This window comes from Poecilia latipinna, unplaced genomic scaffold (genome assembly GCF_001443285.1).
Source record: "Poecilia latipinna isolate Pla-1442-1.1 unplaced genomic scaffold, P_latipinna-1.0 Scaffold2448, whole genome shotgun sequence".
NCBI lineage: Eukaryota > Metazoa > Chordata > Actinopteri > Cyprinodontiformes > Poeciliidae > Poecilia > Poecilia latipinna.
In genome coordinates this window covers 1-25,353 of record NW_015115064.1, presented here as the reverse complement: position 1 = coordinate 25,353, position 25,353 = coordinate 1, and the positions used below count along the sequence as shown (strand labels likewise).

Sequence of the window (25,353 nt, the reverse complement as noted above, 5' to 3'; positions counted from 1 at the left end):
AATATTAAGGAATTATTGACTTAAAACAAGCTGCTACATCGTCCTGAAAAGTTACTTATAAGCTAGTTTTGTCAAATTTCAAGAGAACCAATAAATTTACACTAGAAAATAGACTGAAGGTATTTGGTAAGACTTCGTGTTTTTGCAGAAAAACGCTGAGAACCTGATATTGTCAGAATATCAACAAAAATATCAAAAGACCTTAACAGATTTTTTTCATTTTACTTAAATATTAAATCCAAGTCAAATTTACAGGAACACCATAGCAGATACATGAAAATACCCTCAGCAGTAAAATCTGGTAGAATAAATTTTTACCTGCCATTGCTGATTTGTTGAGGCGAATGTCTGGAGTGGTCTGAGGGTTCGGACCGCCGGTCCGGTGAGCGGGAGCGGCTGCTACGATGTCTGTCATGCGATCGATTGGAATGGTCGGATGCCAGAGAATGGATGTCTGAAATGTCTGGTCAGACAGAGGTCAGGAGGTCACTGGGCGCAGAGTGAAGCCAGCAGGTACGACTTAATCTGCCATCGTTTCACATGAAAACAACCCTTAGTCCCTCACTCACCATCTCTGTCGGAGGCGTTAGCTGAAGGAATGCTGTCGTCCAGGTCGGGGATGTTGAGAAGGGTCGCCCTCTCGTCTCTCTGAACAACCATTTTTAGTTTGCCCTTTGACCTTTCAATCAGTTTCTTAGCGTCTATCAGGGAGAGGTTCTCTGTCACTGTCCCGTTAATCTGAGACAATCCAAAGAAAGAGATGTCAGCTTTCATTAAGATAGCCATGGTGAAAAGAAAGTACACCCCCATCAAATCATGGGGTTTCGTGTGTTTTATATACATCTTTTTGTAAGAAGTTATTAGTTTTTTTTGCCAAGTTTAAAAGTATTTTTTTTCCCACACAGCCTCAGATGGGTTGGCAAGACACAGTGAGTGAAAACCAGCATTTTCCAAACTGGTGATAAATTAGTACTTACCCATGATAGAGGCAGAAAAGCTAGCGAGCCAGTAGGGCTATGCTAGCAGCTAGTTAGCGATAGCATCGATCACCTTGAGTCAGACAGCAAAGACGACATCTGCGTGTGACTCAAACTTCTGCCAGGCAGAAAAAACTCCCTTCCCATTCAAGAACAAATATTCCTGACACGACAAATTTTAAAACCATAATTATTATTTTTGGCAAAATTAAATTAATTTTTTTTTTAAAGTAAGAAATTTTAAGGCCTTAATTGTACATACATCAATGTAAGACTTTTTAGGAGATGTTTGACAACCTGCTAATGTAACTTTGTTGAAAACCGGTCAGAGGATTTAATGTAATATTATTTGTGTAGACATGTATGTTATTGGTTCCATCCAGAAGTTTTGCACATGCGCACAACGTTGGAGAGCAAAAAGACGATTAGTAGAACGACACCGTTGACAAAATAAAACCTGGAGATGTAGGTATTATTAATTTATTGCAGTGTGCCACAGCTAGTGGAAAAATACAGAAAAACCGTTAAAGAACAACTCAAAACCACTCGTATTTGTCTTTGTTCTCGTCCTCTGTGTCGGCCATGTTACACTCATTTCTACAGCAACTGACTGCCAACTTAGGATTGCATCACTTTTTCTTTTATATATCTTGCGTGCATTTAAGATTTAGGGCATTATGTTGACAACTTGACAAAAAAACCAATGCTAGTCATCGTCTGCTGGCAGTTTTTTACGTCATGTGGAGCATATATGTGAAATTTACATACAATAAATGATAAAAGTACTCAATATGAGGTAAAGTATATGGTCTCTAAAGGGCAAACAGACCTAAATGAAGACAATTAAAAGGGTTTACATTAAGTTTCAGATAAAAAACAACCTGATTTGTTTTAACTAAAAACAATATGAAGTTGTAATCATGTGTCAGATTCTGCTTACCTTCAGTACAACGTCCCCCTCCTGGATGTTGCCATCCCTGGCCGCCAGGCTCTCGGGGGAGATGTCCTTGACAAAGATGTGGCTGGCCAGGCGCAGGCCATATTCTGCTTACAGAGTGAACGACAGCAACAAAGACGATGTTAGCACAGAGAGTTCACGTCACAGCAGCCCCACCGACCTCTCTACGCCGACAGCTGCTGCTCCCGCTGGGATTAACAGACTGATTAAAGAAGATTAATTGCTCTTTTACTTATTTACTTGAGTTTGCTAGGATTTTGCTGAGGCTGGCAACTTTTATTTACTCTGGCAGTTGACCAAAGCTGATTTGGAAGATTTATTCAGCTACCAAAACAGGGGAACGAATAAAACGACGACGTCTCGTTATTCGTTTCTATCCCCGACTTTGCGAGCCTCACCTTCATTTTTGCGGGATTTGACGAGCGTGACCTTGGCGGGGCGAGGGGGAAGGTTGTGCGAGCGGCGGTCCGAGCGCGGCGACAGGCTCCTCTCTCGTGAGCCGCTGCGCTCGCGGTCCCGCCGCCCGCTGCTCCGACCGCTGCGCCTGCCCATGGCCCCGCCCACGCCGCTGTAAGCACCGCTGCGCCCGCTCCGCGTCTCGTATATCTCTTCGTCGTAGCTGTCCTCCTCTTCGTCGTGTTCGGACATGGTTTCCCTCTCCCCCAGCCGGCCCATGGGAACGTGCACCTTTCTTTTTCGTCTGATTGTCTAAATGAAATCAGATTCAGTCACTTCAGATGAAATCGATCGTTAATTCCCCTGAAGTTTTGCTTTTATATTCGTTAGTTATCAAACACAACGCTTGCCAACAAACACTCACAATTTTGGCAATTTTCCCACTTTTGCGAAGCTGCTGGACAGCGTACGCATGCTCCACATTGTCCATGGAGACGGCATTGACCATAACCACTCTGTCATTTTCCCTGCAGGCGAAAAAATGAGAAAAAAAGGAACAAGCACACTGGAGTCTTTCTGGAGCGTTTCAAATGTACTAATTATTTATGGAGAGTAACTCAAAGCTAAAATTAGAGATTTGATCCAGCATCCAAGAACAAAATCTTACTGCAGCAGGCCTTCTGCTGGGCCGCCTTTCAGCACATCTGAGATGACGATGGAGGTCTCGCCGCTCTGAAAATGAGGGTTATCCCGACCTCCTGATATGGCTATCCCAAAGCCAAACCCTGGTGCCTGCAAGGAAGAAATATACAGAAACACACACACGGTTTTTAGATTTTAGAGTCAACTACTGTGACGTTTTTGTGATTTTAATGGAATCAAATGCGTCACCTATCACTTAAAATGTAAATGAGATTCAGTTAGAGTCAGAATCATTAGCAACCGCTGATGGAATCACACAAAACGCTTTATTTGAAGGAGTTTTCTTAAATGTTATGAAGTGTCATTCAGGAAATAATTACACTTTTAAATGCAAGTTTTAAGGTAAGGTAATGTTATTTACATGGCACATTTTCAGCACCAAAGCAGTTCAAAGTGCTTTACATGAATTGGAGGGAAATATAAAAAATAAAAATCAAATGCTTAAATATACAAAGAAAACTACAAAAATATAAGTTTTCTGGCATTTCGCAAATAGGACCCCAGAAAACTCAATTCTTGCTTGGAGAATTGAGTTACAGAAATAAATCTACATTTCTACAACGTCATATTTTACTTAAATAGTATCTGTAAAATATCTTTACTGATTCTGACCCAGGAAACAGGAAGAAGGAGAAAAGAGCGAATGCCTTACCCTGTGTAGTGTAACTGTGTGCTGTTCCCAAATGACTGTCTCCTCCATCGCTGCACTCTGAAAGACAGAAGAAGAAAAGTTTTCAGCTCCAAAGGTTCAGATGCAGTTCACGTCCAACGAGCTAAAAGCTGCCAAACGGTTTTAGCCTAATTGTCAACATGATCACAGAAGCAAGGGGGGAAAAAAAAGCGTCTTTTATCACTTTGGTTTGGATTAAAAATATAGGAATTCAATACTTTCCTTACATCAAAAATACATTTAACAGCTTTTAAAACAAATAGACACTATTTGACCAATCATTAAAGCCAGAGCTGACCTGAAATAAACACAAAAAGGAATTTCAAAAAGCATGGAGCTCACAAAAAAGGTCAACCCCCGATGTAAACTGCTTTTAAAAAGTCTGAACACTAAACTGTTTTTAACCAGAAATAAAAAAACACATATCTTCATGCAAATATTAAAATTAAACCATAATAACATCCTGGTTCAATACTGAAGCACAAGTCCAAACATGCACATTTATCTCTACTTCAGGCTCAGATGCAACGTTTCAAACACAAGCTGCATTTTCTTCTTTTAAAACTGCACTCTTAAACTTTAACATTAAATTCTGGGTGCAGAAACATAATTTTAGGACCTGGGAAAAACAAAAACCTTAGAGACAAAGCATTCCTCTTACTAAAGTAAAAGCTGGAGTCACTTCCCCCTTTTTCTTGGTATCTAACAGACAATTAATTTAAAATGTAAAATTTGACAAACAGCAACTCAGTTTGGTTTTTATTAAAAAACAAACTGCTGTTCACCTTCATTCAGCGTTTAGGATGCATCACAATAGCAAGAAATATTTATAATAAAAACCAAAATGAAACTTCCAGATAATATAGATTCACTGAAGCAGCCTTGAAAATAAAAGCCACAAAAACTAAAAAGACACTTTGATGTAATTTCACATCCACAGCATTTCTGTGAAGCATTAAACAGCTGCATATAAAACATTATTAGGCCTATCCCTTTAAGGCAGATTTCTGCTCGCTCCACTACATCTAATCTGATAAACCCTGTAAGCTTCATGCGTTAGATTACGACTTTTAGAACAATTCTCCACACAGAAAAACCCAAGATTTCACTTTGTGCAACAAAATGTGAGGAAGCTCAAGCACAGGGATCAATTTGCGAGGATTTATGAAGCACATAAAGGTCAGTAGACGCCCAAAATATATTTTATTGGCAAGTAACGTGAATGCTTTGTGCATGAAATATAACAGCCCACCAGATTTTGCATCTAAAGCAGTCTTTTGGCATCGAGATGCAGCACACATTGACAGCAGCAATTCAATACACTGAGCAGCTTCTTTTTGAGTCCAAAATAAAAGAAATTAAAAGATAATTCTTTTTTGATGCACTATGCTTTTCTCTGAGTTCATACAAAGAAACACAAACAGAATCTGTCCTGCTGATCGACCCGTCAGAGGAGATAAAACAGGAAAAATGACCTATTTAATGTTTCTATCCATGTTTTAAAAACAAACCCTATGATAACTACAAGGGTAATTAGAAATGACTACACTGCAAAAACACAAAATCTGACTTATTTTTGGTTTACTTTCTAGAAAGGTGCAAATCTCTGGTACTTTTTCATCAATATAAAGGAATCATTGACTTAAAACAAGCTCCTATATCTTGGTGAAAGGTTATTTATAAGTTAGTACTTTTGAAATAAGGCAAAACTAAGACATTTACAGTAGAAATTAGTCCAAAAATACTTGGTAAGATTTTGTGTTTTTGCAGTGTGCATGTAGGAATAGGAAAGTTTAGGTCTGTGATTGTGAGCTGTTTTTTTGTTTGACCAACAGAGCCTCCTTCAGCACATCATCTCTGCGTCTGTTACGACCTGTCGGCCAAATGCCAAACATCAGCTGGCGTCTGGGAACACAGGCAGCTTAGTAAATTGCCAAAAGTGGCCCCAGACGTCGCCAGCTTGGCAGCATCAACCACAAACCCGGATAGCAGCTGATGGTGTTACAAACACAAAGCGAAGGGGGAGGGAGGAACAAAAGTTCGAACGAGACGACTCCTTTTGATCTTTTAAACAGAATGGAGAGCAAATAGGAAACATGGAAGAACAATTCCTGAATACCAACAAGGATTTTTGGGGAAGGTTTAAACCACTGGGATTTACACCTGGATCTTTTTGGCATTGTGCAAAAGCTAAACAGATCATGCACTGATCATATTTCAGGGTTTCCTCTAGGATTTCTTTTAAAACAGTGGTGGTGGCATGACAGGGGAGACACATAAAGGTGAAACTATATTTATTAACTACATTAGTGTTCAAATGCAACATTCTTTTACAACATTCACTTTCACAGACTTGAACTTAAAATGCTTTTAACCTAAACTTCTCTAGGTACCATTTCTTCAGCTTTTTCTCTCCCTCTACTTCGGACTAGTCTTACTTCACTCCTGAAAGCAGCGCAGCACACAGTAGCCAGACAGGCAGGAGCTGGCGGCGTTTGTTTATAAAAATAAAGTAAATGTTAACATTTTATGATATTTAAATTAATTTCAAACTCTGATTTTGATTAGTACATGTTTGCACACATATATGTATATGCTTTACATTTAAGCCAATTTCAGTCAGTTTTACTGGATGATAAATTGACGTTATTGCGATAAATGGTAATATTGCCATTTTGAGACCATTTTCAAGTAGTAAGTATAAAGGTAATGACATAATAATGTAAGAACACATTCTCAAAGGTCAGTAAACTTTAAATCCTAATGAACATTTAACACGGGAACTGGAAGACATTTAAAATATCCAAAATACATTAAAAAAACAAATAAAATGAATTATGAAGTTTTTCTAAACAAAACTATCCTAAAAAAAAGGATAGTTGAAACAAAAACAACACACTGAAGATTTTTAACATCCAATTTTTCAAATAGAAAAATGATAAATCACGTAAATGGAAATTATTGAGTTTGTTTAACTTTTTAACTGCTTTAATAATTGCAATGTGTCTATTTACATATTTTTAACATCAGGATTTCCCCCAGTGTACTATAAGCCTGGCGGGCCACCAGGCTTTACTTGTGCCCCCACGAGGCTAAGCATCGCTCATTTATTTACATTTTTTTTTAATGTTTGCATTTTTAAGACTTTAAAGTTGGTGTTCAGGTATTAATCTTCCAATAACGCATAATTATCAGGTGATATTTTAAAGTTTCCTGTCAACTTTAAACAGTTTTTAACTCAAAAACACGGCGGGCCGCTGGATGAATGACCGCACTAGCACCCAACCACTGGGCTTAGCAAGTTTTCTGGGGGAACGTAGAACATATATTAAAAAACAATTTTAAAAAAATGACAGCTTTTATTTTGCCATGCGACACAATCAATTACATGCAGAGGAAACCCTGTATTTAGAGCTGAATCAATCTAAAGCTGACTCATTTTGTTTACTGTTACTGAACTCAACAAAAGCAAAATAAAATATATTTTTTAACTCCATGCAGTGATTTATTTACTTTATAATAGAATGTGAACCATGTCTGACCAATTATATTCGAATCAAGAGGTAAAGAATAATAAAAAGCAACATATTTGTTCCTGCTGTGCAGATTCCCTTGTGTTGTGTTTACCTTTCTCCTGCACACATCTTTCAGTTCAGGGATGTAATTGCTCAGCTTGTTGCTCTGGTAACACAGGGGACCAATGTGGCATTGCTCGAGTAGCCTGACATTTTCAGGACATGTCTGAAGGCTCCTTTCAAACGTGGGAGGTCTTGAAACAACCCAGCCACATTTACAGACAAAACAATACTTTTCACTTTTACTTTATACCTAACATTTAAGCAGCATTGCTTGGATTCCCATCCAAGTAACTATCAGGAAGAGATTGTCCACTATCGCAAGTGAATTTTGGTGAAAATGGCAGTGTGCACCCTTTAGATACAAACAACCCGAGCCAAGAAAATGCTTCATGCCACATGCCAGAGCCAGAACTGGCAGCCACCATGTTGGTTGGGTCATGCTTCGGGGGATTACAACCACCGAACTCTCAGCTGCCAGCATTACAACACAGATGGACAACATGCTCCAGGATGGAGGAACGAACTGGTCAAGAGGGACTGTGTTGGGTCAAATGACAAAAACCAAAAATTTAAAAAGTAAATTGTGATAGTGATTATGGCTGAAAAAGCCTTTTCCTATGGCAAAACAATTAGCATAGATGCTTAATAAAATAACAGAATAGATACAAAGAAAACAAGCAACATGCAATAACATGGTTTTGTTTACATACTTATTGAAGGAAAACATTAAACCAACATGTAATTTATTGAAATTACATAAGCATACAGTGACATTAAATTATATTTTATTACATCTGGGAATTTTTTTTGATAAAGTAACTCCTTCCTTTTCTATGCAGGAAACCAAAGAACATTTGGGAGGGAAGCAGAATCACATGTCTTGACCCACAAGCTGGGAGTTTTCTAAAACGTCACAGATAATGTCTGCTACCACAGCGGTTCCGGTCTTTTAGATGTTTTAGAAAACAAAGTGTTTTCTAAAACGTCACAGATAATGTCTGCTACCACAGTGGTTCCGGTCTTTTAGATGTTTTAGAAAACAAAATGTTTTCTAAAACATCATAGATAATGTCTGTCTACCACAGTGGAACCCAAAGTCGGTCCTGGAGGCCCGGCATCCTGCATGTTTTAGTTCTCTCCCTGGTTTAACGCACCTGGATCCAATGATGGCTTGTTAGAAGGTCTAAAAAGAACATTGGCAAGCTGAAAACGTTGAGGGAGAGAACTAAAACATGCAGGATGCCGGCCCTCCAGGACTGACTTTGGGCATCCCTGGTCTACCATTTTAATCTCCATGGCAACCAACTGTTGTCCTGAACAATGCATGATGGTAGTTCCCCCTACTTTCATTGCCATTTTATTGGGTTATAAATCAAACATACCAAACAGCATCAGCATATCTTGTAGCAGACACTTTGTCTGCATGAAAGGATGTTGGCTTCAAATCTTCCAAGAACCGTCTGACAAAACAAACCATCAAAAACCAGAAGAAAAAAAAACAACTCTTCGTCATGTTGTACGCAGCCAAGAATAAACTCGGTTTTGCTGGAGCAAGAGAAGTAGCTGCAAACATATGAATTAGTGTCTCTTGTGCTCTTACCAACAGCATTGGCAAATGTATTACTGACATACATCAGGTAGTTGAAAACAGCTACCCAATATGCATTTATGTCAAAGGTAGTGCAAGATAAATTTATTTTGCACCTCTACCAAAGTACAGTGAACCCCATGCATGGTTTCTGCATGCTTCACCAACTCAAATTTAAAACTTTTTAAGACCATTATGAATCTAATTCAAGAAATATATATATAAAAAAATTAATTCTCCTTCTATAGATCATCTTTTTCAAACAGAATGACCGTAGCATCCAGTGGCAAAAACGAAGGTCGTACTGCCAATTGGCCGTAGATTTACTCATACCAATGATAGATATAAAAAGCTAGCTAGATGCCTAGGAAGGGTATATTATATATAAAAAAACTAAACTACATAGAATACGAGATAAAACAGTCCTGACAACAAAATTTAAAACCTGACATTACTTACACTTTTCTAATGGATTTATTTTAAGGGCTTGATTTTAGACACTGTTTGGTGTAGAAGTAGTGAGGGTTACTGAGTCAAAGTTAGTCACTATCAGAATCAGAGAGGTGCATAAATTAAAGGAAGCAAGGATCTGCATAACGTTCAGGCTGCATAGAGACACTGTGGGGAGATAATAAGAAGGGCAAACATAAACAAAAGCAGCTCAAAGCTTTGATTTAGCAAAGCTAGCCACTCTAGTTGGGCTAATCACCAGAATAATGTGTTAAAACTGGCTTAAATGTCACATTTGTGTCTCTCTTTAAATGATAATGAAACTTTAAAACAACTGTTTTCACACAGCAGCATGTCCTTAGCATAAATATGCATATACAAATGCATATTTAATGACCTCTCATGGGAGGAAAGCAATAAACATGCATCCTGAATGCTGCTAATTACATTTCTTCAAGAGAAATCAACATTGACTTGAACCTGTGTCTGTTTACTGCGTATAAACTCTGTTAAAGTGCAGACATAAGAAAATCCCTCCAATTACTGGAGCTGCTATGATGACAGAAACTTTAAGAGCACCTCAAAACCAAGATGATGGTTAATTATATTCTCCTGAAAAGCATAACTTCTCACACTGTCAAATCAACTGTAAGACTTTGTCTGATACAGGTGAATGTTAATGCACACAACCACGAAGATCACTGCTTTGTCATCACAGTCCAGCACAGCAGATAAAAAAGATGCTTTTTAATCCTGCATTCGGTTAAAAGTCTCATTAAAATTACAGAGCGCAGTCTCCCTCAACTCACTTAGGGAAAAAAACTAAATAACATTTCATCTACCAAGGGCTGGGAGGCAATTTGGTGGGCTGCTGAATGCTCTGACAAAGATTACATTCTTTTTTTTTTTTTTTGCTGTAGTATGGTTTAGAGGTACGGCTGAGTCTTATTCAATTCACAGCGCTCTGGGAACGGACCGGCTAAAAATAGCTCTCATTAATTCTGCCATTGTGATGCAGCAACAGAGTGATTTAAGGCAAACTTGCAGCATGAACACTGCAGAACATTTAATAAGATCTCGTTGTATGGAATAGCAACGGCCTGACTGAAACAAATGATGCAATATGGCAAAGGAAAAACATTCACTGTATGGCTGGGCCCCATTTGACGAGACAAACGGAGGCAAGAGCTGCTCAGAAAATATCTAGAGTCCCAGTGCAGATGATGTTCATACTAAAACATGGTTAATATTACAGAAAAATATTCACATGACGATCAAAATGTATGTGCTAACCAGCAACGGGCATGATGCAAATGGCTACAGAGGTAATAAACAAATTGCTCAGTCAAAACAACTTTTCTCCTCAACCCTGTTCAACTTCCACTGCGACCAGAGACGGATGACAACAGGACTACGTTCCAGCACGGCTGCTGGCAGTGAGGCAATAAAAGAAAATAAGATGATTGATCACTTCAGAAAGTGAAATCGATGTGCTGCAAAGTGCTGACAACTGCTGAAACTCTGCTGCTTCTGTCTGAGAACGTAGCCAAATGCTAATGAGGGCTCATACCTTCCCTCTAGTCACAGCGGGGCGGTGGGGGGGTCCCCTGAGAGAAAAGTGACAATCTGCACATGCAACATCATGGAAAGACATTGTACTGCAGTTCTACACGAGGACGCAGCAATGTCTGTACCAAGGTCAAGACGAGGAAATCAGGCTGACGTGAAAGTACACTGTGAATCACTAAAAACAGTGAAAGCTACAATGACGTAGGCGAGTCGTCATCTTCGACTTCATACTAAGGCGTTGCATGCGGAAGGCGAGGGGGTACTTACGTTCGGGTCATTACAAACAACAGACAAAAGAGTCCTCAGCATCTAGCTACTCCTTTTGTAAATCCAGCAGGAGATTCCAGCAGACGCACATCAGCAGCAGCGCATGACCACACCAATCAGTGCTGGGAGGGACTGACCCCCACCTTCCTTCTCCCTTTCCTTAGCTCAAAAAAAAAAAAAAGCCACTGGATGGATTTACGAGCACAGGTGAGAGGTTATGAAACACGCCCAACAGCGACTCCCTGGCAGTTCCTGCGTCCCGCACGGGTCTGCGTTCTTACCCGGCATCTCTCCCGCAAACGCTTTGCTCCCTCAAACTCTGCTCTTCCACGCTCAAGGGATCAAAAATCCCCTCCAGCTTGGCAACAATCTGTGAGGGATCTGCAGTTCCGCTACAGCCTGGGACTCCTCTGTACTAGCGAAAATCCATCCGCAGTGTAAACTGCTGTATCGGACTTAACCCTCACGCTGCCGGGCCGAACCGATCCACCATGTGGCTCAAAATGTGTAGTTATCACTATCCTCGTCCTCCTCCTCTTCCTCATTTGTGCTGCAACACATGCATGAATTAAGGAAATATTGTAAAGGACACTTTGCAAAGAATGCACAGCTTTATGGTCAGTAATCAGACCCTATTCATAAATAAATCACTTTCCGACTGAAGCAAAATAAAAGTGAAACCATCACTTAATCTGACCTTAAATGCCTGACTCATTGTAAATAAGGTGGACAAATGGTTCTATAAAGAAACCCTCCCCACAACACAGCAAACGGACCAGAACAACGCTAAGGAGGAGTCGTCTGAAACGTTTTTAAACTTATTTTAGCATCACTGGGAGATTGTGTTTAACCACAGGTCATTTTACTTTCAAAAGAAATAAAAGTTGGTACAAAAAATAAAATACTGCAAGTCATCAAGATTTAGTTAGAAAGAGCAACCTCTTGAAAAAGTACTGCGGCAACTGATTCAGATGACAAATCAACTAGTTGGATGGATGAAACTGGAGCTAAATCTGACAGATGTCAGTTATTGATGAAGACAACAGTTTTAATGAGTTAAAAGAAAAACATAACATTAATATGTGATGTATCACTAAAGTTATATATAAAAACTGTTTAAGTTTGCAAAAGGAAAGCACGATTAAACTGTAGAGCAATGTGGAAAGTCAAAGTGAGAAAAGTTAATTACACTTTCTTTCAAAGCTTTCACAGTTTGTCACCTGAACACTAAACTTCAACACATTTAGTTGGGATCTTGTGTGATAAACTCATAGGAAGGAAAATATCATGTTTTTATAGAAGTAGAAATCTAAAAAGTGCGATTGGCAACTTTTTGTCTCCTGGGCCCAAACGGTCATGTGTGAAGTGCAGTATGGCCACAAAATAATTTTTTTAAATAAAATTGTTCTTGTCTATTCTTAGAAACAAGAACAGGATTTGGTTCACTATTTATTTGTCAACTTTTGCTGTATTGAGGTTTTATTAGTTTTATAACATTAATGAAATGCAGATTTGGATGAATCCAGGTCTGATTTTCAGTAAAACTTGTTGAACATTAAAAAAATATATATACTTTGTGCTGAACATAAAAAATTTTCCATCTGGAAAAAACAAAAATCACTGAAACGTTTCTGGACTTTCTACGGCCTCTGATTAAAATTTTTGTCGAATGACTAATAGTTTAGTCAGATATTTGGGATGGAGAGCTTCAACATCTTACCAGACTCTGAACTGTGGCTGAATCCTTTCCACACGAAAGCGTTCATGTGAAGCTTTTCTTGCAGCTCTGGCTGTATTTACGTTATTTTGTCCTGCTGGTATCAAACCAGTCTCAAGTTTTCTTCCAGTTTCATCCTTAGTTTTAGCTCCATCCATCTTTCCATTACTCTGACAGGCTTCCCTGTTCCTGCTGATGATGATGGATTGAGCAGAACGCTGTGAGGCATTTAAGGTTTTGTTTTATAACCTAATGCTGTTTTAGACTTCTCAATAACTTAACTCGTTGATGCCGTTTGTTCTTAATGTTCCCTAAGGGCATTTTTACACCTAATGTTCATTTATTTTGTTGGACTGAAACAATTAATGGGGCTAATCGTGATTTACTGAATATTGAAAATATTGAAGTAATCGCCAACTAATTTATTAATTACTAACTGGAGTATGTAAACTCAAAATGGCCATTTTCTAAAGTAAAGAACATATTTGGAGCAATAATTAAGATAAAACTGTACAAAATATATGCATTTAAGATATATTAAAAAAACACACCAAAACTCCTCAAATGACATTTTTAACACCGGAACTGGAAGACATTTTAAATGTCCAAAATAAATAAACAAAACAACAGAAATAACAAATAAAATGAATTATAAAGTCTCTGTACAAAAAACTGTACTTCAAAAAAGGGCTAGTTGAGTTTGGTGTCTTCAGGTTTTAGGTAGAAAGAGAAAAACAATAAATCATGCAAATAGAAATTAATGAGCCTGTTGTAATTTATCATCTAATTAACATTTATTTCTTATTGCGACAGGCCCACATATAAAGGTGTTTGGATGATTTCATAACATATCTACAGACTAAGAAGCCATCTTATTGTAAAGTGTAACCAAAGATCTAAATCAAGTCAAATATAATGGATCTTGTTTAAAAGTTACACTAACATGCAGTGCACACGATACAGGTCTTTGCCCAACCTTGTTGCTCTGGTGTGCATGACCTCTGACACTGGCTGAGTTTTTAAAAATCTGTTTTTTCATCAGCTGATTTTTATAAACATGTCACTCAACTTTGCATCGGTAAGAGATCACTTTCAGGACTGCACAAAGCATTTTGAATTTGTCCACCAGAAAGCTGCAGCGCAGAAAGATGGAGCTTCTTTGCGGTCCGGCTCAGCAGGATTTGGCGTCACAAGGACAACTTACAAGGCTTCAGCCGTTTGAGATTTACTTACATTCTGCGCTTAGAGGGCGTTGTGGCACAACACTTCTGGATTATCTGTTTTCCTTTGCATTTGAACAGGAGTTGGTTTACAATACTAATGCTTGCATGTTTTCTTTGTAAGAGCATCCTGCATGACTGAACAGACGGAAGAATTCACATGCAATCATTCTTGAACTCTAGTACTTCTTTTGAAAAACAGGAGATAAGAGCGTTATAATAAGAGTTCAGCAGTGCAGAGGCATTGCTGAAGAAGTACATGAATCTAGAGCGATTTCACTATACTGGTATTATGGTATACAGTTCAAACAGGCAACAGTTATTGTGCACTTTATCGCAGAGGGTGACATGAACTGAAGGTTGGCCACATAAAACTCAGGGTGGCTTATTCTGAAACACACTCGGCTAAACCTCGTGCACTTAAACCTCAAGTGCTGCCCGTCATTGACAGATCGCTCCTTATAAAATACTGACATTTATGAGACTGTTCCTAAAGACTGCTGAAACGGCATCATTTGCATACCCCACATCCGTACTACCAAGGAAGAGAGCTGGGTTACTGTGTAGTTATGAAATGGTTTCTGAGTGAGAGAAGAGGGCAAGCATGCAGGGCTGCAACTAAGTGTTATTTTACTAATCGATTATTTTTGTTTAAAAAAATTGGCACATTCTGTAAATATTTCATTTAACCACCTAAGTTTTTTATATAAATTATTAGAAATGCATTGAAATATGCAAATAATTCACCTCTAAGTAAGAAAATAAACATTTTATTGCCTAAGATGCAGCAACATAGCGTGATCTTTTGTAGCAAAGGAAACATCTGCATGTTTTAACATGTGAAAAACTCAGTCCTTTCTGTTTGACTTTACATCAATGCAGTGAAAGTCTGATTTATTGACTATTTTTTTAAATTAAACAATTAATAATCACACTGCAAAAGGTTATTTTTATAACATTTTTTAAGAGTTTGAACCAGGTGAAGCTAAAACTGTGCCACTAGAAGAGTTCTGGGTAGAACAAATGTACAGAAAAATAGGGTTTATATATATACATATACATATATGTTTAGATATTTTTTTTACAGTTTTGGCTTAATTTCTGCTCTGATTTGGTTGTACTTTTAGCAAATTGCCTTTTTAATGTCTCAATACTTAATCTAATACTAAATTAGTTGATGATTATTTCAACAATCCAAATCTCTATTTCAAAGATCCAAAAGAATCAGAAAGTTTGAAATCTGAGCTGGATTATTAATTGCTAAACAGGTTCTTTAAAACATAAACATTTATTCTACTAATGAAAACACAACATTTTGTATTTACTGTGTGTTAAACATTGGGATCCATTGCACAGGAATTAAAAAACAATCGTATACAGTTGGAATATTTTTACACCGAATACAAATTATTACAAAAAATAAAATAAAATAAAAATAATAATATTTGGCAAAGTCCAACTTGGAAACTCACAGAAATAACTATTTAAAATTTCATAACATGCCACATAAAACTAGTTATCTTTTGTGAAATGAATCTGTGATTTCGTTTAAAGACAACTTTTGGATGAAGTATTCCTGGAGCAGCTACAAAGAGCAGGTGTTCCTAAACGCTGGAGTTTATATTCAGCTCTCGAACTTCTAAAGAGGCTGCAGCTCCCTGGTTTATATCCATTATACGACTGCTTACTCAGTCTGTCAGCTATTTGGAGCCAAACCCAAAGTGCATTTTACTGCAAACTATGGCAAATAAAGCCCACAAAACTCTGTGCAAGTTGTGTTTTTCAGAAATTAAATTCCAGGTCTAATCTTCAGCGCTCAGAGTGACCAACGTCTATTTCCAGACTCTGGAGTCGGGGATCCTGAGCAGCAGAGCCTCGGTGAGAACTGAGCGCATGAAGCAGGAAATCAGCTCCTGAACTCAATCAGCAGCACAGAGGAAGTTATCAGTGCCCCACACAAGAGAGCAGGAATGTGGAGATAAGCTGAGGCACCGACCTGCTTCCCGCCTCCTCCTCTTCATCACAGTGATGGAAATGAGGACAACTGAGCCAAAGAACAACAGAAATGATAAAGGATGTTTCTGTTCCATTATAAAAAGGTGGTTCATGTTGAAATGTGACTGATGAAAGCCCGCACCCTGATAATTTCACACCCCATGCACACAAAGATTTATGATGGACTTGATTTATACATGCAAATCCTCTGTATTTGCAGGAGCCGTAGCCAAAATGGCAATTTGTACACACAGATATCTACTGTGCAGAAAACATAGAGGGAAAATCTTCACTTGGTAATCCTTTAAAGGCAGCCAAAGTACAGATGAATCACTTTTTCTAAAATGCAAATTATGTAGAAAAGGTAAAGAAAAACAGTATACCAATCCTTATTTTCATCAAAACCATTGTCAATTGCAAATATTAACAATATTTTCTCCCAGAGAGCAGCCATTTTAAAACTACAACAGGCTTAGCAGACAAAACTACTTGTAAAAAGAGGTTTTTTTCCCCAATTGAGCCAATGAGGCATACATTTAGTAAATGAACAAAGTAAAATTGTGCACACTTATTTATTAATGACAGAAGTACACACAATAAATAGCACTGAAAACTGAAATGTGTAGTATTAGCCAACTACTGGAGTGCTTTCTGCACATAAAAGGCATAAATCCAAACCATTCACACAAACCATTTTATCCACTTTTTACAATTTTCTCCTCATTTTAATTACAGAAACTTTTGCCTTTATCTTGCATTGGTTCTGCAGGTTTCACCAACAGAAATTTAAAACCATATGAATTGGATTTAAGGCTTGTATAACAACCAAAATGTACAAAAGGAGACTGCATATTTTGTAAAGGTTAGTGCCAAGATTTTTTGCACAGAATGAATGTAGCATCATACGGGAGACAAACTGGCAAATTTTCACTAACCCAGGATAGATGCAAAAAGCTAGCTAGCAAAGGTTTTTAGCAGCTAGTTAGCAGTATTCAATTAGAAATGTAAACTACATAGAATACACAACATAAAACAGTCTGCCGCCACAAAATTTAAGATACACTAAAACTCGATAACCAATATCAATACCAACAATTGTTTCCCATACCTACCAATTTAAACTATATGGCTTTCTCTCTGGAATTAAAATACTGCATTATCTTTGTCAGTTTACCCTGCTACCAAATGCAAATGCTAAAAAGGAGGCTGAAAATGTTTATTCAACTTGCATTATGTTTAATGTTGAATTTATTCATTACATCTACTCTCTCTAAGACAGGGGTGCCCAAAGTCGGCCGGCATCCTGCATGTTTTAGTTCTCTCCCTGGTTTAACGCACCTGGATCAAATGACGGCTCGTTAGAAGGCCTAAGAGGAACACTGTCAAGCTGAAAAGATTGTTACTACCACCAGGGAGAGAATGAAAACGTGCAGGATGCCGGCCCTCGAGGACCGACTTTGGACACCCCTGCTCTAAGACAATGATGACACAATGCAGATTTGTAGATCTTCACAAAACTACACTCAATCTATTCACAAGCAACAAGTGAAAAGCACATCAGTCGTGTATTATTACTTAACAGATTCTTATGAATCCTTATGAATTCTTATGTACTGCAAGCGTCATAAACAAGTAACAAAAAGAGCAAAGTTTAGACCCCATGCATCAACACTCCACTAACGCAGTGTTTCCATCTCATTAGGACATCTGCTGTCACAAGCAAATGGATAAGCCATTCATTCAAGACAGCTTCTATAAATACACACAACTCCAAAGCTACAGTCAGTCAAATTTATCTGAACTAGGCAAAATATCAGATCCTTTTGCCCTTCAAAAACCACGATGACTCAGATGACGGCTGCTTGGGGCAACATGATTTACAGGCCAACATGTCTGAGTGCCCTTCAGCAGCCATACATTTTCTTCCTCTCAGGTGACGCATTTACCTGAATTATTCCCTAAACCAGCGTTGCGAGCAGAATGATTTCTGAAGCGCTGAGGGTGGAGGGATCTTAATCAGAAATTAGAACATCTAATTACAGCCACAAATATCATCTGCAGTGTGCCCCACTCACTTCATTTGACACATCTATTAACCATCCCCAGCTGCTGCTTCATGCAGCATTACAAACATGATGCTAGTGATGACACATTTTAGTCATGGCCCTGAAGGGGGGCTAATGCTGAGAAGGAGAGAATGGTGAATCATCAAACTTCAACCAATCACACTGCCTGCAAGATTCAGTGCAATATACTGACTTTTTGTGTATCAAATCTAACAGAGGACTGCTGTAAACCATTAGAACCACTGTAAAAATACTAAATCTTACCAAGTACTTTTTGTGTTTCTACTGTAAATATCTTAGTACATTTGAAATAAGACAAAACTAACTCATAAGTAACTTTTTAGCAAGATATTTGAGCTTGTTTAAATAAATTCCCTAATATTGATGAAAAAGTGCTGGTTTCATTGGTAGATTATTTCACCTATAACATGGGAAAATGGTCTTGTAAATAATCTGCCAGTGGAAATAGAATGTTTTCAACCAAATAAAGACATTGACTTAAAACAAGCTTGTATATCTTGCAGAAGTTACTTTTAAGTTGTCTTATTTCAAGGGTACTGAGATATTTGCTCTGGTTTAACGAACCTGGATCCAAAACAGAACATCGACAAGCTGAAAAGGTTGTTACTACCACCAGGGAGAAAACTAAAACATGCAAGATGCCAGCCCTCGAGGATCAACTTTGGGCACCCCTGGTCTAGAAACTAGACCAAAATTACTTGGTAAAATTTTGTGTTTTTGCAGTGATGTCTGTAAAGCATCCAGAAGCCATTTGAACAACCACAACACAGAAGAGTAGCTGGAATATTGGTTGGCATAAGAGAGCCTTCATAATTAGCACTGAAGGGCAAAAATAATGATAGGACAAGTGGACACAGATGAACCCCTGTGGTAAAATGAACATGCTCTAAAATCCAACCGTAAAACTATATTTTATCGGTCATACTAAAAAATAACATTTATTTTATTTAAAATATGTATCGTCAAAGGGGGGAATAAAGCTGAAATGAACAAACTAGGCTTATTCTTGCTTCAAAAGCAGGAAGCGGACTATAGCACTGGGAATTATGGGTGGATAGAACCAAAACGAACTAGCGTTAGCAGGAAAAATGGCTTTTACCAAAGACAAAAGAGAAATCATCCATTCTACCACCGCAAAAATCTGACGCTACTCCACTTTTGTTTATATTATGTGAAGAAGAAAGTTGTGCTCATGTCTTCTTTATTGGTTTTTGTGCCGTTTCATCAAACTATCCCTTTGATTATCCAAAATTTCTACAGTCTCTGTAAAATTTCCATCAGTTGTTGACATTAAGAGTAGCAAAATACTTTTCAATTGGTCAAATTAATTATAGGCATGCAGTCAGGTAATATATAAGACTAAAAATATATTATTTAACCAAATTCTGCATGCAAACAGCTCTTTGGCATTGCAATAATGCACAAATTAAAATTCCAATGGCATTGGAGCTATAATTTAAGAAACCGTCTAAACTGTTGCTATTTATTGGTTTTGCACCAATTCACTTTGTTGTTAAGTCTAAAGTTATAATATCTATAATTTCTCTTTCTATATACAGCTAAATAGGAGAATTTCTAAATCAAGCTACAGTTGAGCTCAAAGTTGTTCAAACCTCCTGGCAGTTTTAAATTTAAAATGTTGCATGAACTTCAACAATATTTCTTTAAACAGGAGGCAATAATTATTTGGATGGCCCAGACAGAGCTCTGGCTTTAAACTGTGAAGGGAGCTAAAGAGTAAGGTGATGGTGAAGAGGCCTTCCAACTTCAAAGGCCTGGAGTTTATTACCATAAATAAATCCTGAAAATAAGAGTACAAACATTCAGAAAGTTGGTCAGCAAATACAAAAAAAGTTTGGTTTCTCCAATGCCAGTAAAGATGTTCATTTGGAAGTGCATATATGGTTTCATTTGTGCCATTCTTTATTAAAACCTAAATAAAAAACTGATCAAAACTGATGCAGTCTTAAAATGGTTTCATCTCTTGAGAGCTGCTTGTCTCATTTCCTGTCACAAACTTCTGGTTGAATGGAAATAATTTTAAATCCAAATGAAGTCTTGACCAAGGACACCAAAATAGTCGGAAGAGAGGAAGTGTGAATCAAAATCACATCCTTCTTATTCTGCTGATTACTGAGTGGAGTATGTATACATTTCAACTTGACTTTCTAAATAAAAACTAATTTTCCTCAAAAATGATAGTCCTTTTACTTGGTTTCATTATCTTCTGAGACATCCTGGCCTGATTTCACAAACCAAAATTCTTGGTTGAATAAAAAATATTTTCCATCTAAATATAGCAGGCACATGGATAATTTATGGCTCAGCTATACACTTGTCCTCCTGTACCATTATAAATTATCTGCTAGAACTATTAGACTAAATGTTAGTGTGCACACAATAAATTTTAACATAATTTAAATAGCTTTGATAACTATAAAATAACAATAAGTGTGGCAAAACAATAAATTAAATGTTTAAATGTTAATATTTTCATTTGAGGGGTTTGCAGACAGCAGTTCTAGCCACAATTACCAGTTATGACTAATGATATATTATAACTATGTCTGTCAAAGTGACAAAATATATCAATAAGATTAGGAATGTTAGCATTCCACAGGTGATAACAGCTGGCTAATGTTTCCATCATATAGGAAATGAGCTGTCCTTGGTAAGCCAAACAGTGACAGTACCCCGCATGAAGCTGACGTGACATTAGATATGAAATGTCCCAGAAAGTCATGCCACATTAAACATAGTTAGCTTAACCAAAACAACCACATTGGTTTTGAATAACGGAACAAGGTGAGCAACCGCATCACCTTCCGTTCAACACTGAAACACGAAACAAGCCCCGTTTCCAGCAGCTGACTGACTCCATGTTCCCACTCTCACCGACTCCCAATAAATTTTCTTGCCCCCTCTTTTATACAACCCTCCTTGGGATAAATCAAGCACCCTAACTGGCCGACATTTTGTTCTAGAAGGCTAGGCTAGCTCCCTGTCGCTAACGGTACCTGGACGCGCTTTTATTTTAACAGCCAGTCAGGGCGATGACAGCAGGGATGAGGGTGAGGTTATGTCTTAACATGACCCCCTCGTGGAAGCTCGAAGCTAAAAACAGCCGAGGGAGGGTTGTTGTTGTTGTTGCTGCTGCTGCTGGTGATTTCACTGAGGGATAACGGTCGCTAGCGCGCGGATGCAGTTAGTTAGCCGCGAGGTGGCTAAGTTACCTCGGCTTGCTATGGACCGTTATCGCCCGCATGTTGTACCCGGAGGGAAGGAAGGTGGGAGGAAGGGGAATAGCTCCAGTTCGCCCCGAAAGGTACCGTGAAACCCATAAAAACAAACAAAAACATTCACCTTCGGAACTGCAATGGTGTCCGCGGCGTGCTTGTGGAGGTCTCACAGAGGAGGAAAGGGTCTCCAGAGCAGCAGCAGCCGCCGCACTGCAATGGCAGGCAGTGGATGAAGCCTTCCTTCTCCACTCCACCCCCCGCTCCGCGCTCGCGTTTCGGCTGCCTTCTCCGCCGCGGTGACAGTGACGGGCTGGCTCGGAAGAAACCATTCCCGTTTGTTCGCGGGGGAGAGAGCAGGGAAGGGATGCAGATTGTAGGATCGCCACAGCAGCAGAAGCAGCGGCATGGAGCGCCATTCCACAGAGAGCAAAAACAATGGAGGAAAAATGATCTATGGATGATCTCCGCTCCCAATGTGGAAGGAGGAATGGAACCGGCTGTTCATTATGTCATCGATTCCAATAGATCCATTAATAAGGAATATTTCATACAGACAGAATGGACTCATTTCTCTTAAAGCTGCAGTATGTAACTTTTATTAAATATATGGTTTTCTTTTTTTTACGTATTTGTTAAAACTGTCACCAAGTTTTGACAGTATGTTATGAGCAGAGAAGGGTAGTAAACTAGTTACATTTACTCAATTACATTTACTTTTTGGAAAAAATGAAGACAATTTTTACTTGAGTAATTTTATTAAGAAATATTGCTACTTTTACTTAAGTAAATTTTCTTGATTCTCTACCCATTGAATGTTTTAACCAAAAATTCACCAGACACAGAAAGAAAGAAACTGATTTAGAAAAAATTTTCTTTTGCCTGATTTGTTTTTTGTTACTTATGTGAATTGTTGTCATTTTCATCCTTATAAACCAAATTTACTTTTATATTGAAAAAAAAAAAATATATATATATATATATATATATATATATATATATATATTTCTGGTTGAATTTATTTATTTCTATTAATTGATTTCAAAATACCAGGATGTGCACCTAACTTTATACATTTTTGTCTGTCTAATAACATCACGTAAAAATATAAAATTAGATGTTATAATTAGTGGCTCAGTAGTTACTTTATCAAATATTTTTTTAGTCTTAATTGAGTAATTTCTTGGACGGCTACGTTTTAACTTTTACAACATCAAAAAAAGTAGTGCAATTCTTACTTGAATATAAAAACTAAATGTTTATCTTCAAGCGGAATAAACCTCAGCATACAACCAGACCTGGAATAGATTAGAAAAGAAAATATTTTTGCTTTACAAAGGCCTAGTCAATGTCCAAACTTAAATCCAAATGAGTATTTGTGGTAAGATTTGAAAAGTTAACACAGCCTCTTTAAAGTAATACTGACCAATCAATTTGTTATGTTACTTTCATTCAGCCAGCTGCCACACATTCATACACTAAATATCCATATTCATAAATGGCCTTGCCCAAGAGTATAACAGCATATGATAGACAGGGAAGTCAAAGTCAAACCCAAAACCTTCCGATGGCAATGCAATAATTATTTCACAATGTGCCACATTATTGAGTCAAAAATAAAATGTCTTGATGCTTAAAGCTGGTGGAGACAATTCAGTTCAGTGTATTTACATAGAACCAATTCACAACAAATATTTACAAAAAATAATTTTAATTCAATCATACATACAACCCAATTGATCCTAGTTATCAGTCAGTGCATTAGCATCAATTAATTATTAACAGTATGTAAACAGTCTTGAACAACACAGCAGACTTGCAGCAAACAGTGTTTCTGCAAAATATTGACTCAGTTTCACCTTCTTCTACATTTTATTAATACAAAACTTCTAAATCCAAGTACTTGTTTTCTTCCATTTTACAATTATGCACCTTTGTGTTTCCATAATACCATTAGTTAAAGTTTAGTAGTTGTAAGAAATTGGAGGAAACCGAAAGGGATGTCATCACTTTACGACGCTGCAGTAAAGCTTTATTTGATGATGGGATAGATATTATTATTATTAAATACTATGAAAACAGAAAATAAGTTGTTAGTGGCTTAAAAACATGAAGTTAATGGTTAGAAAGCTTTAAGATACATTTTTAAACTGTACATCTGTGAAAGCATTAATTATCTTTATTTTATCTGCACTTGTGTGTCTGTAAAAAACATAACTGATGCAAAGCACATTCCACATGCAAAACAAATGATAAAGGATTCAGTATCGACATCATTTTTAGCGAATGTGAACTTCTTTTATACAGAAAGCTGAGGTACATTACTCAAGTAGTAATGACATGCTGCAGAAGGTAATTTAAAATTCAGAGGATAGAATTAGAATCTAGCCCACAGTCACGATGCTCAATACCCCGTCCCAAGGGGCTCACAGATTTAATCAATATACAGTATAATGTAAATTGTGCAATGCACCAAACCTCACTCTCTAGACTCTCTCGTGCATGTTAGTTGTTTTTTTATTATTATTATTATTTGGTGCTGGATTTTCCAGATCTGGCTAATTCTTTGCAGCAGCTTCTTCTTCTTGTATTGGGCTGTATTTTATCACTCTGAGACTGCGTGACCGTTCTTGTCAACTCTACCTGTGGCACTAATGAGCCAAGAAGAAGAAAGAGGGCCTGAATGTAATGCTGAAGGAGCGCTAAGGTTGCTGACGTTAGGACATTAGAGCAAAGTCCGCTGGAGGATCGGGAGGAGGACGCAAGGGGACCGGCGACATCTTGAATGGAAGACTGTGAGATGACCAAGGTCACGAGAATTAGATAAACAAGGGCAGGCAGAATATCCTGGGGAAAAACAAAGAATGATGAACAGCAGCTGCAGAGGGTGTGCATTTAAATAAAGCTCAAAGGAGGGGAGAGTAATGTAAAAATATACTGGATCCATTCCAGATTTATTTTGTTTTTGCTTTTTTGTCACTTTTATACAACAAAACTGCCCCCAACCCTTATTATATCACAGAGTTGGGCAGTAACTATTTAAATTTACTTGAGCAACTGTAACTGAGGAGTATTTTTTACTTTTACTTGACTGATTTTATTATGAGGCATTGCTACTCTTACTTGAGTAAAATATCTTGATACTCTACTTACTGTGACTTCTCTGAAGATCAAATTTTACTTTAAAACTTCAGCAAACACATACACATTTGCAGTTTTTGTTAAAATGTCATCAATTTTATATTGAAAGAAACTGATTAATAAAAGTTTCTTTTGCATGATGTTGTAATTATGTTATTTAAATAAATTATTTTCATTTTGAATTTCCACATAACTTTATATTTTGGTTCATCTGATGACGTAATTTTTAAATATTAAATGATTAGTTACTCATTAGCTGAGTACTCTTTTTTTTTTTTTTTTTTACCAAATACTTTTTTACTCTTGAGTAATTCCTTGGATGGTTACCTTTTACTTTTACTTGAGTAAAAATATGTTGAAGTATTTCTAGTCTTACTTGAGAAAATATCTGGACACTTTACCCAATGTGAAAAGAAGAGCAAACATGTTTTAACCAAAAATTTGCTACAAAATTCGTCACAAAACGTGTCTGCAGACACACACCTGCAGTACGTCACAAAACAGATAATCTGTGACAAGATCGATCGATCTCTCCTAGCGCTGTCAATCAACCTCAAGTACCTGCTAGAAGCGAAGAAACAACTTACAATTTATCTACTGTCATCGATGGCCATGCTAACAAGTCTTAGCATTCACAACAGACACTGCTAGCTGCAGTGTAGAGCCACACAGATAGTGACTGATAGCGATAAGACCCGCCTCTTACTAACTGATTGGTTGTTTTTAGCTAGAACCGTGAGAAGGCAGAGGAGCTCGATTTTTTCACAGGTTATCTGTCTTATCAATCAATCAATCAATCAAT

At 37.6% G+C, this 25,353-nt stretch overlaps 1 protein-coding gene across 8 annotated transcripts in view; it reads right to left on the bottom strand.

Annotated features, from left to right (window-relative positions):
• The window catches only part of LOC106937846 (tight junction protein ZO-1-like), a 46,355-nt gene extending 24,252 nt beyond the window's left edge, over positions 1-22,103 (bottom strand). For 4 of the 8 annotated variants that reach the window (XM_015019563.1, XM_015019565.1, XM_015019569.1 and 1 more), the window contains exons 1-8: positions 11,156-11,212; positions 3,686-3,742; positions 2,999-3,123; positions 2,756-2,858; positions 2,334-2,643; positions 1,918-2,024; positions 570-738; positions 319-463 (exon numbers count right to left, since the gene is read on the bottom strand). In XM_015019563.1, coding sequence (XP_014875049.1) covers positions 319-463; positions 570-738; positions 1,918-2,024; positions 2,334-2,643; positions 2,756-2,858; positions 2,999-3,123; positions 3,686-3,742; positions 11,156-11,197 — 1,058 coding nt within the window. In that variant the 5' untranslated portion in view covers positions 11,198-11,212. Of the gene's footprint in view, positions 1-318; positions 464-569; positions 739-1,917; positions 2,025-2,333; positions 2,644-2,755; positions 2,859-2,998; positions 3,124-3,685; positions 3,743-11,155; positions 11,213-21,191; positions 21,505-21,537 lie in introns of those variants that run through there. The other 4 variants (XM_015019564.1, XM_015019571.1, XM_015019566.1 and 1 more) reach the window with 3 other exon arrangements.
• Between the last annotated feature and the right edge of the window lie 3,250 nt (positions 22,104-25,353).